This window comes from Carassius carassius, chromosome 7 (genome assembly GCF_963082965.1).
Source record: "Carassius carassius chromosome 7, fCarCar2.1, whole genome shotgun sequence".
Lineage (NCBI taxonomy): Eukaryota > Metazoa > Chordata > Actinopteri > Cypriniformes > Cyprinidae > Carassius > Carassius carassius.
In genome coordinates this window covers 12,388,348-12,410,402 of record NC_081761.1, presented here as the reverse complement: position 1 = coordinate 12,410,402, position 22,055 = coordinate 12,388,348, and the positions used below count along the sequence as shown (strand labels likewise).

At 36.1% G+C, this 22,055-nt stretch overlaps 2 protein-coding genes across 2 annotated transcripts; both read right to left on the bottom strand.

The window, feature by feature from the left end:
• Window positions 1–468: 468 nt before the first annotated feature.
• Window positions 469–14,517, bottom strand: LOC132143549 (structural maintenance of chromosomes protein 2-like). Its single transcript, XM_059553870.1, has 24 exons — window positions 14,238–14,517; window positions 13,760–13,909; window positions 13,553–13,675; window positions 13,291–13,329; window positions 13,000–13,110; window positions 12,843–12,887; window positions 12,276–12,509; window positions 10,838–10,987; window positions 8,781–9,014; window positions 7,993–8,152; window positions 7,698–7,815; window positions 7,455–7,593; window positions 7,251–7,370; window positions 6,946–7,150; window positions 6,023–6,158; window positions 5,800–5,924; window positions 5,455–5,648; window positions 3,525–3,668; window positions 3,014–3,208; window positions 2,738–2,938; window positions 1,560–1,676; window positions 1,294–1,454; window positions 948–1,095; window positions 469–862 (listed from the first exon to the last, which is right to left on the bottom strand). The coding sequence occupies exons 1-24, from the start codon at window positions 14,403–14,405 to the stop codon at window positions 680–682; spliced, it is 3,600 nt and encodes a 1,199-aa protein (XP_059409853.1). The 5' UTR covers window positions 14,406–14,517; the 3' UTR covers window positions 469–679.
• Window positions 14,518–15,198: 681 nt separating this feature from the next.
• LOC132143043 (exocyst complex component 1-like) lies at window positions 15,199–16,837 on the bottom strand. Its single transcript, XM_059553207.1, has 3 exons — window positions 16,675–16,837; window positions 16,164–16,327; window positions 15,199–15,995 (listed from the first exon to the last, which is right to left on the bottom strand). The coding sequence occupies exons 1-3, from the start codon at window positions 16,793–16,795 to the stop codon at window positions 15,729–15,731; spliced, it is 552 nt and encodes a 183-aa protein (XP_059409190.1). The 5' UTR covers window positions 16,796–16,837; the 3' UTR covers window positions 15,199–15,728.
• Window positions 16,838–22,055: the final 5,218 nt, after the last annotated feature.

Genomic DNA, 22,055 nt, shown 5'->3' with positions numbered 1-22,055 from the left:
GATTTGTGCATCCTAGATATATCTATAGAGCTTTATAGTTAATACTTGGCTAATCAAATATTTTCATACTATACAAATATTTCTTTAATTGTAATTATATATATATATAGATGCGCCTCAAGATAGTGGCAATAAATTACTATCCTATGACATCGTTCAGTGTTTACGTAACATCCAATTACATTTAATGGCAAAATACATTTTATCAAATATTAAATCAGCATTTTTCAGCTCTTGTTTCTTAAATGTTCATTAGGGCTGGATGTCATCGTGACAATTTCTGAAACCACTACCATTTTTTTTTGACATTTTATTTATATAAAACCAGCTTGCAAAGTTTGAAAAGACAAAAAGGTAATTCTACAAACAAATAAACTGAAATACATTGCACAGAAAGAGAAAACTTAAAGGCTTAAAAAGTAGTAGAGCAACGACACTCCATAACGTCAATTGATAATGTGGAGAAAATTTGTGAGTCCAACAGCATTTTAAAATAGGCAATGGAAAATGCTGATTTACAGAGCAATTCTACATGCATTAGTTGCACAAATCTGATGTGTACAAAAAGCTTTTAGTACTAACAATTTTAAATATACCATTTCATTTTCTCAACTGAAAGTAATAAAAGCTTAATATATCTGGCTTCTATCTGTATATTTGTGCAATATAGCAAGTGTGTTTAACTAGCCAGTATCTGTCGCTGCCGTTTGTCCCTGGCTTTCTCCTGAGTGCGCTGGGCCAAAACCTTTCCCTCATGTGTTTGAGCTGTGCGAGTGACTGTGGAGATGCCGTCCACAAATTTGGTCTTGAAGAGCACGTTTGCATTGGTGAACATTCCATCTTTTAGAGACACCACAACAAACTGCAAAAAAAAAAAAAACGTACGTTACTGAAACACTGGAAAATTGCCATATAATCAAAAACAAATGTCATAATGAATGAATTACCTGTGAGTGTGTGAAGTGTGTCCTCAGCATCTGTCCGATGTTTTGTGTATGTGAGAGATCAAGAGCGGCATCCACTTCATCCAGGATGTAAATGGGAGCAGGTTTGAACAACAACATAGCTAAAATCAGAGAGAGTGCCACCAGAGACCTGAAACACACAGAAAGACATCAGATGGTCAATGGACCGCACATGTACAGGGAAATATGCAGTAACCAGTCCACAATCTTCTGCTCTAATGGAACTGTAGCCTACAAATGTTGGCTTGGAGAGCCATAACTAAAATGGTTATTGATTTTAGGAAAGAGCGATATGCCACTTTTAGCAAAAGAGTTGGCAAAAGCTGACCTTTGACCCCCGCTGAGCTCTGTCAGGTTCTCTTTCCAGGTTTTCCCTAGAGCCACTTTAAACTCTAACCCGTCCAGGACACCACATCCCTCAGGAGGAGCCAAACGGGCATTTGCCCCAGGCAACAAGGTGGAGAATATGGAGCCAAAATCCTTATTCACCTGCAATCACACACATTTTACTGAACCAGATTCATCACGAGTGTGATCTTTTTCTTACTAGTTGTAATTGTAAAAAATTAATTGGTCATGGGTGGTTTATTTTACCTTCTGCCATGCCACATTGAGAGCCTCATTCTTCTTCTGGTCCAACTCTTCAATAGTTTCCAAGATTTTGGCTTTATCATTCTCAACAATTCTCTTTTTCTTCTTCAGATCATTGTACTAAAAGAAGGCAGACAGTGTTATTACATTTTTCTACTACTAATAAATGATTTCTAATAAGTGACGTGACGACGTGACATACGGCCAAGTATGGTGACCCATACTCAGAATTTGTGCTCTGCTTTTAAGCCATCCAAAGTGCACACACACAGCAGTGAACACACACACACACCGTGAACACACACACGGAGCAGTGGGCAGCCATTTATGCTGCGGCGCCCGGGGAGCAGTTAGGGGTTCGGTGCCTTGCTCAAGGGCACCTAAGTTATGGTATTGGAAGTGGAGAGAGAACTGTACATGCACTCCCCCCACCTACAATTCCTGCCGGCCCGAGACTCGAACTCACAACCTTTCGATTGCGTCAGACTCTATAACCATTAGGCCACGACTTCCCACGACTAATAGAAAATGCTATTATCATTACCAATAAATAAGTAATTAGATACCACTAATAATAAACCAATAAAGCAGAAACTGATCCAAATCTCACAAAAACATGCAAGGCACAAATAAATAAATAAATAAATAATAAAAGAATAATAATCAAATAAACAATCATTCAAAATTTTGGGGTTAGTCAATAAGATTTAAGTGACTGTGAAGACATTTGTAAAACCACAAAATTATTATAATACAAATGCTTTTGAACTTTCTATTAAACAGAATTCTGGAAAAAAAAAAAAAAAAGTAAATTAATTTAGTGCTCAAGAAACCTTTATTTTTGTCAGTATATTAGAAGGATCGTGTGACACGTAAGAATGGAAAATTTCTTCTGAAAAGCCAGCTTTGCATTTAAAACTATATAAATATAGAATTCAGTTATTTCAAATTGTAATATTTTTTTTTGTATATTACTTTTTAATTAATACTCTATCAAAAAAATGCAGCTTAGGTGAGCTTTTTTTGAAAACATACATTGAAAGGAATTGTATATTCAAGATATAGCCTTACAGAGACAGCAGATATATATACAAAAAAAAAAAAAAAAACAATTCTCTGCTCTTTTACTCTCATCTATGTTTGATGCATTTTGTAATAACATCTTAAAGAGATCAACGTACCCTTTCCTCAGCCTCACTGAGCATGTTCATAGCCCTGCGGTTGACATTTCTCTCCAGCTTGTCTTTAGTCTCCTCGAGTCTTTTCAACCTCTGTCCAGCTTCTTTGGGATTGTTGGTCTTAAAGTCGTAAGCAGTGTTGGGCTGGCCGAAGAGATGTTTCTCAGAGGAGATCCAGTCATTTTCAGCTAACATGCGGGCCACCTAAACAAATGTAAACATTAGATAGTCTAATCTACAATACTCCAGTCTCTAATGACCTCATTAACTTCCTCTGACCTTGGCAGTGGCATCAGCACTGTCTTTCTTGTGTTTGCTGATGTTGTGCTCCAGCTCTTTGATTTTGAGCTGAGCATCATTGTTTTGCTCTCGTAGGTGGTTTGCTTCTCCGGTCTTTCCTTTAATCTCTCTCTCCTGTCCCAGAATCACCTTCTTCTGCTGGGACAGCTGCTCCTGTGCGGCACGCACTGCTTCCTAAACACACAGAGCGACAGTTAACATTTATGGCACTAAAGGCATCACTTTTAAAAGGACAGTCCACCCATAAACTCACCCTCATGGCATTCCAAGACTGTATGACTTTTTGTTTTGAGAAACATAACACGAGATAGGTTGAAATTTTGGTCCTGAATGAATTCCATTGTCAAAGGGAACCAAAACTGTTTTATTTACCAACATCTTAAAATATTTTCTGTGCTTTACAGAAGAAAGTCAAAGGTTTGGAATGACAGGAAAGTAAAAAGAACCAAATTTTCATTTTAAGGGAGTATTAAAGAGGTTGTCTCTGTACCTTATTGGCCAAAACCTCGGTGGTCATGGTGTCGATCTGCTCCTGTATGGCTTTCAAAGCTTCATCTACAGCCTGAATCTGCTGCTCATATCCAGCCTGTTCTCTTTTCAGTTCCTCCAACTCCAGAGCTAATGCATCTGCCTCCTACAGAAAGAAAGTACTCAGCTTCTAACTGTTGTGGTGTGACACAATAGGGCCTTTCACACTGCTTTAGTTCCAGAACTAAATGTAAAGTACTAAAGTACTGGGACGCTAACTACTTCCAAGTACCATTTAAAGGGTTGCATTTTGCACTGACAGTGTGTACTAGGATGTGACGTAAGCTGATTGACAGCGATGTCATTTGTGCATGGCGTTCAACAAAGTTAACATAGAACAACGTTAACAAAAGGAGGATGGAGGACACTGATAGGAGTTGTGCTTTTGTTGTGACTCGCGGGTTTCACAATAATGTACATCGGATGTTGACGCATAAGTAAATCGATTGAAAAAACGGAAAGAAGGAATCTACAACTGGCAATGCTAAACTTGCTACAAATGCCTGTACTTCAACCTCAGCCCATTTATCACTGTTCATCATACTTGTGAAATAAATTCACACAATGTTTACAGTATGTTTACACAGCATTTTAAATAATGGCGGGTGAGCACGTCTGGCCAATCAATGTCTACTTATGTCACAGGCAGTACCAGTTGTGCTGGTTAGAGCCTGCTCTGGAGTAGGAGCTAATTCGGTTCTCGAAAAAGGCAGTCCGGTACTAACAATCGCACCTAGTTTCTGCGGTGCGAAAAAACACCAAATTTGGGTAGTTCCACATTTAGTTCTGGTACTATGAAAAGGGTCCTGTGGTGCAAAAGGCCCTAATCAACCCTCTACGCACACCTTGGCAATATAATCGCCATTGGCTAATAAAATTTTTAGTTTACTTGCCAGACTGATATACTATTTTACACACACATATGATTCTAATCATCTTATCTTTGTAAAATGGCACACATTCTTAAATCTTAGCTTTTTAATCAGTCAGTCAAGCATTACATAATGGTATTAAACACTATTTAATGATAGAACTTCAGTGATTAGAACTAAAACTTGGTAACCATGTATAAATGCATATTTGTCAACTGAAATTAAGATTGGTGGAGATGCTTAAGATATTTTTGGTCATTGAGGGTTTCTGTAAAAAAAAATAGATCATATTAATTATTATTAAAAGATAATACTACTACTAATTCTGCACTATGGATTGATGAGCTGCAGGGTTCATGAATATTAATCACGTTTTCTGCGTTCGGTCGAACTGATTTGCAGAAATCAAAACAGGGATGTTAATAGATCAGCGCCAACCAATGGAATTGCCTTTTGCGCATTAGCTCTGCACATTACCGGAGAAACCGGAATATCTTCTGCTTGTTCGAAAAAGTTTAATAATTCTAAATTAACTCCATTATTTTGACAGGAGAAGACAACAAAGAATATAGTTTACATGCAGCGCGTCGATTCAGCATGTTAAGACTCTCGCTCTCTCTCTGTGCATGTGTGAGAAACAGCGCTATCAGCAAAGCGTTGGCGACTCGTGCGCCTCCACACAGAGTTTACAGAGCGTCAAATACAGGTGCGCTGTGCATCCACTGAGATGAACTGAAAAGTACAGATCGCTTGATGGAGAGCAAAACTCTGAAGCGCTCAGTCAGTGTTCAACGAGTTAAAATGTGCTAATCATATAATAGCCTTGAACACACACACTGGCGAGTAAAATTTAAGAATTTATTAGCCAATGGCTAACAATAGACATAATTTAGTCGACCAGATTAAAATTTAGTCGCATATGCGAGTGATTTACTCGCAATGTAGAGGGTTGCTAATCATTGTAAACAGTGGAACTTTGTCAGTCTAGACCTGATACATTGCATCATAATGGGAAAGTACCTGCTGTTTCTCTTTCAGTCTCTTGTTGTAAGCATCTGCTTTGCTCTTGGCCTGGTTGAGTTTCTGCTGAGCTGCTTTCAGTTCTTTCTCTCTCTCTGCCTCTGCATTCTTCATCTTGTTCTCCAGAACTTTGTACTTCTCTTCTGCCTTCTTCTGAACCTCCTTTGTCTTCTGCAGAGTTTCCTCACACTCCTCTAAAGAAACAGAACACCCCGATAGTTAAAAGACCAGCAAAACCAGCAATGACCTATACGGCGTAGTAGTGTATTTATTGCAACTCTTATACAGAGCAGCGCTTTCAGAAAGAGAACCAACATTTCGCCAAAGAGTGGTATTTGTGTGTACCGATGGTCTTGCGCAGGTTCTCCAGCTCCTCTTGTTGTTTGTGGAAGGAGCTCTGCTGAAGTTTGGTCTCCAGGATCCGGGCCTCTTCAGTCTTCAGGTCCAACTGCTGCTTCAGCTGACGATATCTAAAAGAAAGCAGCAAAATTTCAGTCTTCTGCCTTGGGCTTTTGTCTTGATTGGTCAGTGAGGATTTTGAGAAGTTGTATTTTGGACAGAGACTCACTTCTCAGCTGTTCCCTTGAGGCTGCTGAGCTCAGACTCTAGCGCGGCGAGTTCTGCCTCTTTAGCCCTCAGACTGTCCTGGATGTCCTTCACCTCAGCCAATTTAGACAAAACAGAGGCCGTCTGAGCACGTGCACCTACACACACACACACACACACACCCGTTATTAGAGAACACAATGTTCTTCTGTCCCCTGTAAATGTTTTGAGATCATAAACTCATCTGCCTTCTGGATAAAATGCCCACAGGTATCAAATTTGGGGGCTTGTCTAAAGGACACAGTACAGTTTAATGATCACAAAGTATCTATGGTTCCTGTAGCTCAAACAGCAAATGGGTCCATTCCCAGACTATGCATAAACTGACAAGTTCTATATATATTAGCAAATAGTGTAATAAAGAATTAGCCAAACACATGTTATATATGCACAATTCAGTTGAATCTATAACATACTGCGCTCTAACACTTAAAAGTTTTAATTGCTCTGTGCTATTTTGTGGAGATTGAATGCTGCATTAAACCCAAAATTTACTTCAACTTACTTATCTATCTATCATAATAAAAGGTAAAAAAGATGAAAAACTAACTGGTAACTGGTGACAAGAGTACAAAAAAATTTAAATAAACATTTAACAGTAATAAAAGGGGAAAAAAGGTTTTCTTGGGAGAATATAGTAGAAAGGTATTTTCACATTATATCATATTGTATTATAAAGATTTTTCCCCCTTACAATTTGTCCAACATTCTCAAAACATTATTTGTAATATAGCAATCAGAATTGAATAAGAATCTGATTACATCAGATTGATGAAATTACATCTCAGAACAAGTCCGAGCAATAATCTAGTAAACGGAGAACTTATAATGGGTCTGAATACTTTTGTGAGGCTCTATATATTGTGCAGTTATAACCACACTAACCTCCAGTCAATGTTCCCTGAGGATCAAACACGTCTCCTCCCAGCGTAACAGTTTTGGTGCTCACACCTTTGTCAAAGGCAACTTTTTTAGCATTGTCCAAACTGTCACAGACTAGCGTAGTTCCAAAAACATACTCCATGGCCTTCCTCAGCTCCGATTCATAACCTACCAACGACAGAGCGGCGTGCACGTTATCTGGCCCAACCTGCAACACAAAATACATGGGTATCCTTTCCTTAAATAGAATTCCACTGAGAATAAAATATATCATCATAATCAAATCAACAACTTGGCAGAGTTCTTACCAAGTTTTTGGCAGTGCGCACTACTTTGTCATTGAGGGTACGTGCTGAGATTTTGTTCAGAGGAATGATGGTGTATCTGCGTCTCAGTTCACCCTTTTCCAGAAGCTTTTTCCCAGTAACCTGCAAACAGACAAGTTTAAAACCAAAACAACTATTTTCAGAAAAGTTTGAGGACCCCTTAATGTTTCATTAAGTAAAACTCACCTCATTGTCCACCACTATGTTATAGAGTCGACCACCAGCAACCACCTCCAGAGCTGTAGCATTTGACACATCAGTCACAGTGAAAAGATTTGCCACCAAACCTTTCACCTTACAGCGGTCCCAATTCTTCTCTGGGTCCCTACATACACGCATAGTACCAATGCAGTCAATGAATGAATGAATGAAGTGTATAAACCACAAATAAGAAATGAGTCTAAATGGAAATGGTTTGCATGTTCTCACGTGTACTCGAAGCGCAGGTTGGGGAACTGGCCCACGAAGGACTCGTAGGTTTCTCTGAGCTGACTGACGTCCCGTGAACACTGCCTCTTCTGCTCCAACAGAAGCTCCTCTCGTCCATCTGAACACACAAGTCAATCTTCTTTAAAAAAGAAAAACTTTTTAAAGCAATGTCTTAAAGACCAATATGAAACTTTAATTTTGTATTAAGCTTTAAAGTTTAATATTTCACATTTTTAGGCTTCATTTAATGTCACCTAATAAATAACCACAATCACATTCTAAATGTATTCAGTACCTTCATAGTTGAGTTTCTTCATTTCGGCCTGTAGCTTTTCTATGCATTTCTTCACAGCCTCAAATGTGTCCTGGTCTTTTTTGTAGCCACTGTCCATCTTCTTGACCTGAGCCTGCTTAGTCTTTAGCTCCTGCTGAGCATGTTTCAGTTTCATCTGAGCCTAAGAGTCAGAAGAGACCATTACAATCGGTCTTTAAAAAACAACACCATAAAATAGAATAAAATGTACCAACATAATACCTTTCAAAAGTGTTTTTGAATTAATACTTTTACATAAATGCATTAAACTGCTTAAGTGACAGTAAAGACATTTATAATGTTACAAAGGACTTTTTTCAAATGAATTCTGTTCTCAAATCAAAGAATCATAAAAAAGACTAACATAATATAATATAAATATTAATCCGCAATGGTTTTTAACACTGATAATAATGAGAAATGTTTCTTGAGCACCAAATCAGAATATTAGAATGATTTCTTATGGATCAAGTAATGGCTGAAGACTGTAGTAATTATAAATTGTAACAAAGTATAACAATTCTAATTCTTTATAACAATTGTTGCTAAACAAATAAACAGAACCTTGGTAGACAATAAAATAATCTTCAAAAAAAAAAAAAATTATATATATAAATTTTGAATGGTAGTGTATTTTTTTAGACATTGCTGATCTGAGTAATAACAGTATGGACAGTGAACAACATTTTTAAAGTATACATTGGACAAACAATCCTACATCACTGTCATTACTGGACTTATTGACAGATGTTAGAGGTCAAAAAGGTCACCTGTTTGGCCTCGGTCTCAGCTTTACTCATGTCATTCTTGCAGGTCATCATCTGGCCACTAAGTGTGGCTTCAGCTCCATCTTCATTGGCAGAGAGACCAGCTGACACTGCCTTAAAATGCTGTTGAGCCGCCTCCAGCGCTTCTGCATCCTTCTGCCCTTCCTCCTGCACGGCCTTCAGCCGATCCACAGCCTTGGCAACCTCCACTTCTTTAGCTGACATCATCTTCTTATCCTAGTTCAAATAAAGTTAACATTTAATTATGATTGTAAATAATTGTTGACTAATTTATGTAAAATTCATTCGTTCATTTATGAAAAGACATGAATTTCTGGCAATATCTTGAAATATAATCACATACAACCCTACAGGCATACTTATCTTTAAATTACAGATCCTTCTCAAAAAATTAGCATATTGTGATAAAGTTCATTAATTTCCATAATGTAATGATAAAAATTAAACTTTCATGTATTTTAGATTCATTGCACACCAAGTGAAATATTTCAGGTCTTTTATTGTTTTAATACTGATGATTTTGGCATACAGCTCATGAAAACCCAAAATGCCTGTCTCAAAAAATTAGCATATTTCATCCGACCAATAAAAGAAAAGCGTTTTTAATACAAAAAAAGTCAACCTTCAAATAATTATGTTCAGTTATGCACTCAATACTTGGTCGGGAATCCTTTTGCAGAAATGACTGCTTCAATGCGGCGTGGCATGGAGGCAATCAGCCTGTGGCACTGCTGAGGTGTTATGGAGGCCCACGATGCTTCGATAGCGGCCTTAAGCTCACCCAGAGTGTTGGGTCTTGCGTCTCTCAACTTACTCTTCACAACATCCCACAGATTCTCTATGGGGTTCAGGTCAGGAGAGTTGGCAGGCCAATTGAGCACAGTAATACCATGGTCAGTAAACCATTTACCAGTGGCTTTGGCACTGTGAGCAGGTGCCAGGTCGTGCTGAAAAATGAAATCTTCATCTCCATAAATCTTTTCAGCAGATGGAAGCATGAAGTGCTCCAAAATCTCCTGATAGCTAGCTGAGTTTACCCTGCCCTTGATAAAACACAGTGGACCAACACCAGCAGCTGACATGGCACCCCAGACTATCACTGACTATGGGTACCTGACACTGGACTTCAGGTATTTTGGCATTTCCTTCTCCCCAGTCTTCCTCCAGACTCTGGCACCTTGATTTCCTAATGACATGCAAAATTTGTCCAAAAGTCCAGTGCTGCTTCTCTGTAGCCCAGGTCAGGCGCTTCTGCCGCTGTTTCTGGTTCAAAAGTGGCTTGACCTGGGGAATGCGGCACCTGTAGCCCATTTCCTGCACACGCCTGTGCACGGTGGCTCTGGATGTTTCTACTCCAGACTCAGTCCACTGCTTCCGCAAGCCCCCAAGGTCTGGAATTGGTCCTTCTCCACAATCTTCCTCAGGGTCCGGTCACCTCTTCTCGTTGTGCAGCGTTTTTTGCCACACTTTTTCCTTCCCACAGACTTCCCACTAAGGTGCCTTGATACAGCACTCTGGGAACAGCCTATTCGTTCAGAAATTTCTTTCTGTGTCTTACCCTCTTGCTTGAGGGTGTCAATGATGGCCTTCAGGTCAGCAGTCTTATCCATGATTGCGGTTTTGAGTAATGAACCAGGCTGGGAGTTTTTAAAAGCCTCATGAATCTTTTGCAGGTGTTTAGAGTTAATTAGTTGATTCAGATGATTAGGTTAATAGCTTGTTTAGAGAACCTTTCCATGATATGCTAATTTTTTGAGATAGGAATTTTGGGTTTTCATGAGCTGTATGCCAAAATCATCAGTATTAAAACAATAAAAGACCTGAAATATTTCAGTTGGTGTGCAATGAATCTAAAATATATGAAAGTTTAATTTTTATCATTACATTATGGAAAATAATGAACTTTATCACAATATGCTATTTTTTTTAGAAGGACCTGTATATTATTATTTCTATTAAGGTTTCATTTGTGTATTAAATCTATTAGTAACTTTATTGCAAGCTTTCACAAATAAAAGTTTCTTTTATTCCTGTTATACCTCCTCCATGTTTTTGACCAGCTCTTTTCTCTTCTTGGTCTCATCTTTCAGATTTTGCTTCTTCAGGTCCAGAGCGCTTTGGGCCTTTGTGTCCACTCTTTGCGCTTCAGACAAGGTCTCTTCCAGAGTCTTCAAAACCCCCCCAACCTCCTAGAGAGACAGACACAGAAATGAGACATGCTAATGGAATACAACAGGAGACAGAAATATTTAATCAATCAGCCACACACTTTTCGAACAGGTATCAATTTGCATCATAAATTTAAAAATATTTTCCCGTACAAAGACTTTAATACTTTTGCCAGTCCATTACCCACCATTCCTCTCTCTATTACAGACCTTCAGTCTCCACAGGACAAGTACATGTTTACCAACCTGTACAGGTAAAAGAAACCCTACCTATCATACCTAGGTCACCACACCATTTAACAGACCGTGGTCCGATTCTGGACCTTAAATGTGTTCCAACAGGACCACAAGTCATTTCTAATAAATTAGAAACAGTTTTTTTTCTGCACACAGAACAGTTAGGCCATTTTCACACTGAAAAAGCTACCCAGTGGATTCAGCCAAATTAACACACCATGTTAACAAGAACACAAGAAAAATAAATGGAGGAAAACTTTTACCGTATTTTTCAGACTATAAGTCGCATTTATTTATAACCAAGAGAACGCATTGCCGTCTACAGCTCTCGCGGCTGTAGACGATAATGTTTTCTCTTGGTTCTTGTCAAATTAATTTTGATAAGTCGCACCTGACTATAAATCACAGGACCAGCCAAACTATGAAAAAAAAAGTGCAACTTGAAGTCTGGAAAATACGGTAATAACTATTTGTTGATTCTCATACAGGGCTGACAAAAGATTTGAAATTTAAGCTTAAAGTGGTCCTCTTAGAGAAAAAAAAAAAAAAAAACAAAAACAATTTGGGTAAATTAACTATAAAATACCATTCTTGATGGATTACAAAAAAAAAATAAAATTTTTTACTTTTGCAAATGTAATTATATAAATACCCAATCCTGTACAAACGTTGGTTAGGTTAGATTTTTTTTTATATTAAAAGGTATTTGTCTTTTATGCTCAACAAGACTGCATTTATTTGATCAAAAATACAAATAAAAACCTGGAGCTGTCAAAAGAGTTTTCCAGTTTAATATATCTATCTAAAAACCAACATTTTGAACATCTGTGTAAATATCATGTGGCTTGCATTTCACATTTATACATTATAATATGCTTTTGACATGCACATGAAATGTCTAATGTAGGTGGTCACAAAGCACTTGACAAGAAAGAAAGGAGAAAAAGGTAGAAACTATTACAGCAAGAAACAATTAAAAACAAATAGCCCTCAAAGGCTGAAACTGCACTATGAATGTTACCAAACAAATACACTGTTGCTTCTTGCTCCTGTTCCCTGCTCTGCTGCTTACCTTGTCCCTCATTCGCTCCAGCTCCTGTATCTCGGTGCTCAGCTCCTTCACTTTGGCCTCGTTCTGCTTCATGTTCTCCTGCAGCTGTGCGATAGAGCTCTGCATCTCCTGCAGGTGTTCATTAGACTTCAGCTTGGTCTCCTCGGCGCACACAAACAGGTGCGCCACATACAGTCGACTCAAGTGCTCAATCTCACGCATGAGCTTCTGGTACTCCAGGTAGGACGCACGTTCCTGAGGAGAAGCAAGGGAGATGGACAGGATATGACAAAGATGATAAGTATATTTTTTATAAGTCATATGTATTCGGTCCACAGTAAGGAACTGATGCTTTTAGAAAACGAAAAAAACTTAAATGCTGCTCTCAGCTGCATAAAAAGAACCATTGGCACACAGTAATGTTTAGCCTCTCTCCATTATACATGATTCATTAATAATTTACAACTTCATTATTTACATAAAAAAGGTGTAAAAAAAAAAAAAGAAGTGATTTTCTAATAGCATGAATCTAATATACACATATACAATAAATTATAAATAAGCAATTTATTTATTTTTAACACATACCTCCTTCAGTTTCTCCATAGCAGGAGTGATCTCCTCATCCAGGATCTGTTTCACACAAAAACATCCAAAGATGAAGTCTCCATAAAATGAAATTGCTGGTTGTTCCAATTGTTAGGTGATTAAAATAACAAGGTAATAAGGAAATAAATGTACTTACAGTTTGAATCTCTTTCAGCTTTGCATCCTTCTTCTCAATAGTTTTCTGAGCACTGATCTTCTTGCATTCATACATCCTGGTACCTGCCGCCTCCTCAATCATGGCCAGAATCTGTGAATTAAAAAAATTGTGTAATTATTTAAAATTTCACCAAAACTTGCATCAATAACACTAAATGTTTGTATCATTTCATCCACCAGCAAAGAGCAAATCAATTGCAGAAGCTTTATTACTACAAATCAAAATGTGAGTAGATCACAGCCAAGTATATTCAAATGACAAACATCTTACCTCAGGAGGCTTCATGTTTAAGACCTTGGTGATTCTCCCCTGAAATAAACATACAGGTGGGGTGATAGGGAATATGAACAATAAGCTAATTACATATGACACAAGTAAAAATCCAAAAAGGTTAAATGGAAAAACGGCCGTCCACACTCATTTTAATATGAAAATTCGGTTGTTAAGAATATGATTATCCAATACCTTTATAAAAAATATTTTCAGGCCACATAACAGGAGAAGTCTTAAATCAGTGTATTATGGCAATTACCTGCATGATAAGAAAGTGAGGGTTGTTGACATTTAAGCCAACTGAACAAAACAGATCCTGGACTCGCAAGTTGTTTGCATTCACGCCGTTGATAAGGTACTTGTTGCGTCCACCTATGACCACCTGCACAACAAACGGTTACATCACAAGCTGTGTACCTCGAGCCATCAGTGAGAGTGGAGCAGACACTGATCTTAAGGTGAATACCTGTCGTGTTATAGTAATCTCATCATGTGTCTCAAACCCGAGTGGACTCTGTTTCTTGTTGGAGTTGTCGAAGGTGATGGAGACAGTTGCTTTGGTGATCCCAGCCAGACCATTTTTGTACACCAGATCTTGGAGATTAGTGGCACGAACCTACAAAGGTCGAAAAACCAAAACAAGCAGGATTACATTTTAACTTTTAAACTCCGTAAGCCACTTCCATACTTAATTAATCATTGCTCTGTATCCATATTAAACTGAAAAATCTATTCCGATTTAAGTTTTATTTATACACCATTTTTGTTTTAGCATTTTGTTTTTGTAATACAAGTGGTTTAGAGAACAGAACATTTGAAAATCGTTGTGTTTATTAAATAAGCAAAAACAATTGAACAAAATAAACAAACATCTGCAATCACAAAGCTGCCAGATTTAGACATACGTCTACGAGTTATATGATATTTGATGTATTAAAACTGACCTGTGATAGATTAGATATCCCCAGCAGAAAGCAGATGGAGTCCAGTATATTTGACTTCCCACTACCGTTCAGTCCGGTGATGGCGTTAAAAAACGGATCAAATCCGTTAATCTCCGTCCTTTCGGCGTAGGACTTGAAGCCCTCTAGTACAATAGACTTAATGTACATTTCGATAAACCACCGTATGCGTAAAATGAAATAAAACCGCTATACGCTGCTATAGTTGTACCTAAAATTAACGTCGACGTTGCTTTCAGTTCAACCATCCACACTTGAAATTTGGCGCCAGGCGTGTCTCCGCTGCGCCTTTATGACCAGATTTAAGTAACTAGTTAAACTACAAACAAATTAATCCACTCTAATCCTGAATATATTTAGATAAAATGATAGTTCATTTTGCAAGAATTCAGGTTTATTACAAACAAGGCATAGCCATTTGAAGTTAAATAAATTTATTATTTTGATTCAGGCGACTTTTTTAGCCACCCAATTGATGGACCAAAAACATTGAAGCATTTATGACGTCAGCATGGCGGTTTGGCTAAATTCAAAACGTTAGTGTAGTGCAACTTTAACCTGTTACATGTTATATCATATTATAATGATATTTTATTTCTCGACTAAATGGAATAATTGATTTTGGGCAGTCGTGGTATTCTATTTCTGTGTAATGACCGGTAAACTATATTTGCTACATAGCTCTGCTATCTCCAACTCTGTTTCTTTTTACGAAATAAAAACTTTTAATCACAATTCAAATATTTTATTACCATTTATATACTTAATCGGTAAGTTGTTGTACATTTCGTCGTAAATATGTTATTCATTTCCCTAATATTGAATGCATCACAAGATGCAAATCCTTTCGTACCAACAATATTTTGCATGCAAACAATTAAAGCGGTCTTGCACACAGTGACACATATTTTTAAAACTTTCCATAGGTTTAATTTATTAAAATTGTGCTTAAACAACTTGTGGATGTCAACAGTATTTAATTCAGTAAAGCACACTGCAGAGGAAACTAGAAAACATTGGATTTTTCACCAGATGACAAGATTATTAATGTTATTAGTGTATGCTGTAATATTCACTAATTTGTCTCACAGTTTCGCTTTTCGAAATGATTAAATATATTAGTATAGCTTAACTAATGAATCAGCTAAAACACAAGCAAAACATGTCACACAATTTATAACACTTTTAAATAAATACACACTCTTAACAATCAAGTCACAGGATTACACATCAGAAACACCCTTATGCATTTCCTTTGCACAAGCACAAATTGGATTTCACTAAACCGTGGAGTTATGTTACAGTTACTCAAAGCATGGCTAAGTGCTCAAATCACAAAGCTTGGTCTTTGTACACTCCCTAAGGGCATTATAGATTACACTTAAATGAACTTTTATTGTCAACATCAAGAGTTGAGATTTTAGGACCAGTTCAAAAGAAATTCCTCAAATGAGAAGACTAATCAAAATGACTCTATGCCAGAGGCACAGGACACAATGAAAGACAAACCAGATTAAAGGCATAGAAACAGATCTGCGCAAGGACAACACAGTCACCACGATCTGAATACATTGCAGTGGGCTGAATGTACGTCCAGTCATAGTTCTTAAGTTTTAGTGCCGTTTGGTGATGTGTCTTGCTCAGGGACAGCAGACAGCGGGCCAGTGTGTATTTCGCAGCACAGCTCACTGCTCTTATGGACCGCACCGAGTCGAAATGCATCAAGAAACAGGGATCATCCTAACACAGCAGAGATATGCAAACTAAACATCTTTCAATGAAAAGTAAGAGCTTCTGCTTCCTATTATATTACAACTCATCAGCACCGTTAATAATTTAAACAGCAGTTACTGAAAGTAGCATGTATATTCTCAAGTTGGAGGAGGATGAATGCTAAACTCTACTCACAGTGTCTGGATCTCTACCGTCCAGAATCAGCAGGTCCTCCAGGGCCCAAGTCTCTGTTCTTTCATAACTGTCCTCCAGCCCATATTTCTGCAGCTTATTGGTCCGTGAATGCTTAACTCTCCGACACAGGACAACTGAGATCTGAGCTTCTTTATCCTTAGTTACTAACCAAACACACATTGGTTTTGTATTTTTATTACACCCCTTCATCAAACCATATCAACCATAAACAAATTTAGGTCTGTTGTTTTTTTTTTGTTTTTTTTTTACATTCTTCCTCCTTCACAAACAATTTCTGACTCTGTCCCCAGATGAACTCACATATTTATTTATATATATATATATATATATATATATATATATATATATATATATATATATATATATATATATATATATATATATATATATAAATATATATATTTTTTTTAGAATTTTAGTATCTCATCCATTTTCTAAAATAATTTGGTCTATATAACTAAAAAATAATTGAGCAAAAAAAATTTCTTACTAGAAACGCAGAGAAAATGTCGCCCCTGCTGTTGCTCCTCTATTTCTATAAACTCCTCCAGGCTTTGTCCCTCCGGTCTGAACAAGACTCTGTCCATCTCCTCCCTCAACAGAGACGACATCTCAGGCAGAAAAAGAGAGAGAAAATTAATTGAAGTGTGAGAGAGAGCAAGAGCAGTATAAGGGATAAAATGCTTTCTTGAGGTGGATCTGGTTTATAGGGTTTATCACCCTCCCCTCTCTCTCTCTCTCTGTCTCTCTCTCTCCCTCTCTATCTCTCTCTCTCTCAGTCGACAGATGAAACTGTATCTTCTTCAAAAGAGGTTTTACTTTATAAATTCAGTTACACTTTTTAAAAATTTTCCTCTTCGAAATCCATGTCTTCGAAAGCTGTTTGAAATGTCATTTTTTAAGCTTTTAATGGATATGTCAGGAATCATCTATAAAAGAATAGTACACTTAAAATCAGATGATCCAAGATGTAGATGAGTTATAAGTTTTTTCAAAACTGAGAAATTTAGCATTACATCACTTGCTCACTAATGGATCAATATCACAAAAATCCACAAGTATTCCACTGTCATTCAGTTAAAAACATATCAGTCTTTAAGATGTTTTTAACTTCAAACCATTAATAAAATAAAATAATGCTAAAATATCTATATTGGTTTATCTCTGTAGATAAAGTCGCCCCATGGAGAAGAGAAATATGTACAGATCAATTAGCATTAACAAGCGGAAAATATTCTTAACAAATATGTCAGAGGATTTTGATGTTAGATGACAGCAGGGAAATATTTTTTACTGGATGAAGCATTATTATTTAATAAGCAACAGTTCACAGTTAAAAAGTAAAAAAACAACACCTTGATGGATTTGTTTTTTACAAACGCACAGCTTTTTGGCTCACCAGATGTTAACTGATGGACTGGAGTCATGTGTATTATTTGATTATTGTGATGTTTTTATCAGCTGTTTGGACTCTCATTCTGACGGCACCCATTCACTCCAGAGGATCCAAATTTCTCCAAATCTGTTCTGATGAAGAAATAAACTCATCTACATCTTGGACATTTACATTTTCAGCAAATTTTCATTTTTGGGTAAACCATTCCTTTAGATGTAATTTATGTACTTTATGTATTGCCACAATTATTATTATTATTTTACATAATTTTGTTCAATATTTTTCAGAATAAAATCACTCAGGGTATATTAAAACAAAGTAATAACTGATAATATATTTTTGGACTATTGTATTATGCGATGGATTCAAAAAACAATAAATTAGCAAATGTTGTATCAATATTCGTCTTTACATTAGATTTCCTGCTTATAAATATACACATAAATATTTGAGCATTTTCACCCACCAAATAATATTTTATGCATTTTATGAAATTTGTTTTTGTTTGCTTTTCTCACAATGATACAGTACCCCAACAATACAAGCTTGAAATCATGTGTGGACTCACATATTCTTTCCTCTTCTTTTCATCTCTGTTCTTTATTAAATTCTCTCTCCTCCTTTTTCTTAAGCCACATATGAATGCTTTTAATGATTTATAACCTGATCATGCACTAACAAACTCACTCCAGGTTTAGATGAGCCATGTCTGACTGATAGTACTAAAACGATCTTGAGGGAGAATACATCATTAGTTATGAAAACACATTTCCCTCTTCAATCTCCATCATAAGAGGTGCAGTTAGAACCTATTATAATCTCTACAGGGACAGCCCATGTATTGACTATGGCCTTACCAACCTACAAACATTTGATATCCAACTGATCTACAGATGCATAATTTATAGTCACAAAACACGTTCATACAAACAAGTGTTCTGACTGCATCTGATAAAGACCTTTTGGTGGCCATAGAGGCCTTCTTGATATCCATCTGTGTTTTCAGAAGGATAACAGATTAATCATGGACCAATTACAGCTGTCTGAGCCTATACACTCAGGCACAATTTACCCAGTCCAAATAGAGGAAATGACCTCTGCTTTTGGTCTTCAAAGTAGCTTTTAGGTGGTCTTTGAGGCTTAGTTTGTGGCTGCTGTTACAGTCAGTTCTAAAGGATGGTCATGAGGTAGAATTTTTTTTTATGCTCCCATGTGCATTTCCTTAAGTCTTGAAAGTTCAGCCAAAAATGACATTCACCATAATGTCATTCCAAACCTGTATGACTTCTGTGGAATACAAAAGAAGATATTTTGAAGAATGTTGGTAACCAAATAGTTTTGATTACCACTGACGTCTACTGTATAGTTGTTGTTGTTGTTTTTTTAAAGTCACTTTAGATAAAAGCTCAGCTAAATGGCTGTGTACATCCTGTCTATAGTGCTTTTCTATCCATATTATAGTGTCTCAGAACACCAAACCACAGATAAACCCCTTTTCCAGTACTTCATCTTCACTAAGTTTTGTGTGCTGAAGACCACATCTGTCTTAATCTGGTTAAAAACAAGATATACTTCATTTATTTTTACAATGTCCAATAAACTGTGCCGGGAATGAGTCCAAGGATTGTCCAAATGTACTCTAAATCATAGTCAATGAACTAAAACAAAGTGAGTTTCCTTCGCAAAACTAAAGAATTTACAGTCCAAAAATATGCATATTATGGTCATAACTTCACAACATCCAGTATTTTGTCTCAATAAAACATGTATAAAATTTTTCTCTCTAATCCTACATGGATTCCCCTTTTTTGCCATGGAATAAAAAATCTATAAAAAAGGTAATTGCAGCTTTTTATTTCACAACTTTTTTCTCTCACAATTGCCATTTACTTCACAATACAGACATTTCTTGCAGTTCTTCTGAGTCAACATTTTGCAATTCTGAGAAAAAGTCCGACTTGTGAGATATAAATCCACAAAAAAGTCAGATATAAGAGTTTATATCTTGTAATTCTGCCATTTTTTCTTGGAATTTCAAGTTTATATCTAGCAATTCTTTTCTGTATGAATAGTAAGATTGAGATTTAAGATTAAAACATCGCAAATATCTATTATTATACGTATCTTTTTAATTCTGTGGAATTTTTTTTCAGAAACGGCTTCAACAATACTTTTTTACCTTCAAAACACATTAAAGCACATTAAAACAGCAATGCACTTATTGTTTTACTTCAAAACAATAATTGTTAAGGAATTTTCGCTCCAAGCTCACATTTAAAAAAAAATTAAGGTGTTAGGTCAAGTAAAGACATAAACTTTAATATATTGTATATAACATTTGTAAAATGAAACCTTTATTCTAATATTATTTTAAACAGCAAAAGGCTGAAAAGCCCTCAAAAAGCAACAGTTTGCATAAAGGATCATGAAGATAAGGATTTATTTCCTTTCAAAATCTCTAGAGACTTTTTGATCACTGGAGAGACTGCTTGCACATTTAGGGATTCATGAAACAAGCCACAGTTTTCATCTTATATTCATAATGTCTGTGTGTGGAATTCACTTGCACACATATTTACTCTGTTTGTCTTTTTCTGGAAAGAATGTGATCAATAATTTCCAATGAGTAAAAGTCAATAACTGACACAAAGGAACTACTTTATGTCCAGGGAACAGTTCTATTAGATTTTTCACGTTTATGTGAGTGTGATGCTAATGGTTGAGTGCTGTGGGATAGATATCCTGTGTCCCACCCACACACATACACTGAGGTTTCCATCCACTTCTCCCCACAAAAATGCATCCAAACGTCATAACACGTGCAATATTTACCAATTTGCCAACTGTAATTTCCGTTAACCCTCACCCATAATACCACTTCTTTTTTATATTTATGCAGTAATCGAAATTTGAGGTGGATCAAAAAAGTTTATCAAAGTTAAGAGCACATTTTGGTTTTAGGTTTTAGGACAACTTCAATGAAAGGATTTGGTTCACTTCAAGTGGTGACTACTGTATATATACATACATATACAGTACTGACCTTCAGTGTGACTCTACAATTTTCATAGTCATGAAAATAAAGAAAACTCTTTGAATGAGAAGGTGTGTCCAAACTTTTGGTCTGTACTGTATATATATATATATATTTATTTATATATATTTATTATATATATATTATATATATATATATTTATATATATATTATTATATATATATATATTTATATATATATTTCCTATTATATACAATGTATCTATAAGCTATAACATGCAATGAAACATGTAATGATGAAAAAAGAATGGGAGTAACTGGCAAGATTTTCATAATAATATCTAATATTTCATAGGAATACTAATATGTCCTGGTGTCCTCTACAGTGGATATGTATGAAATCGATTTCCTGTTTTATGACAGAAAGTTTTTTTTTTTTAAACAACATAACATTATGATGCTGATTTATAACAAACAATCTGAAAATTTGTCTGATTTAAATTATCATTACAAAATGTTATCATATTTCCATAAGGGTGTTAAATTTGATCAATAAATTAATGTCACCCATTTATAAAGATCGAGGAGAGTGATCATAGTGAAAATTCCAAACATTTGGTTTCTCTTTACAGGACATCCAGAGTTAGAACTGTGACATGTAAGATCTCATAGAAATCGTTAAAAAATGATGTCTTCCACAGAGGACAAAACTCCATAGCTTGTAGTCAGGAGGATATGGCACAATAATATGAGTCAGGCCTGCATTTGTTGAAACTATACAATGGTACAATCTGTTGGTCAAAACGTGTAGTTCACATAAGGGCAACAAACTGCTATTAGAGGGCAGCTTGGTATCATAGACAGAAAAATGTATTCCTACGATTATCAGGACATTCTGCAGCTTATGTAAAGTTCATCTTTTCACCAACTGAAGCTCAACAGAAGCTAAGTGATGTGACAGGACAACGACCCCAAGCCCAGGAGTAAACAAACCAACAACAGAATGTAAAACGCAATGTTTACAATGGGGAAATATAAATACTGTATATCATTACTATAGAAGTTTGTAGTTGCCTAATATCCAGACAAAAATCAGTTTATGATATTTACCATCATTTATTTTATGACATCTCTAGAGTAATCACTATAAATCTACAAGCAGAGAGAAATATGTAGGCTATTGATAAAATATAAGTTATATATAATGAACTAAATAATGAAGGAAGATTATATATCCCTCACAAAAAAGTACTGTGGCAGTATAGTGCAGTCACAGTGATGGGTCAGATGGTAATACCATGGTACATATAGGATGATAAAACCACTTTGCAATACCATGCCACTTTTTGGTAAAAAATTATTATTATTATTATTTTTATGTGACATGTATAATGTAAAGGGTGAAGAATGTGAACTTGAGTCTATATTAGTTTTTGGAAATATAGTAATAGAAAAGTGGTTACGATCTGGGGTCCTTAACC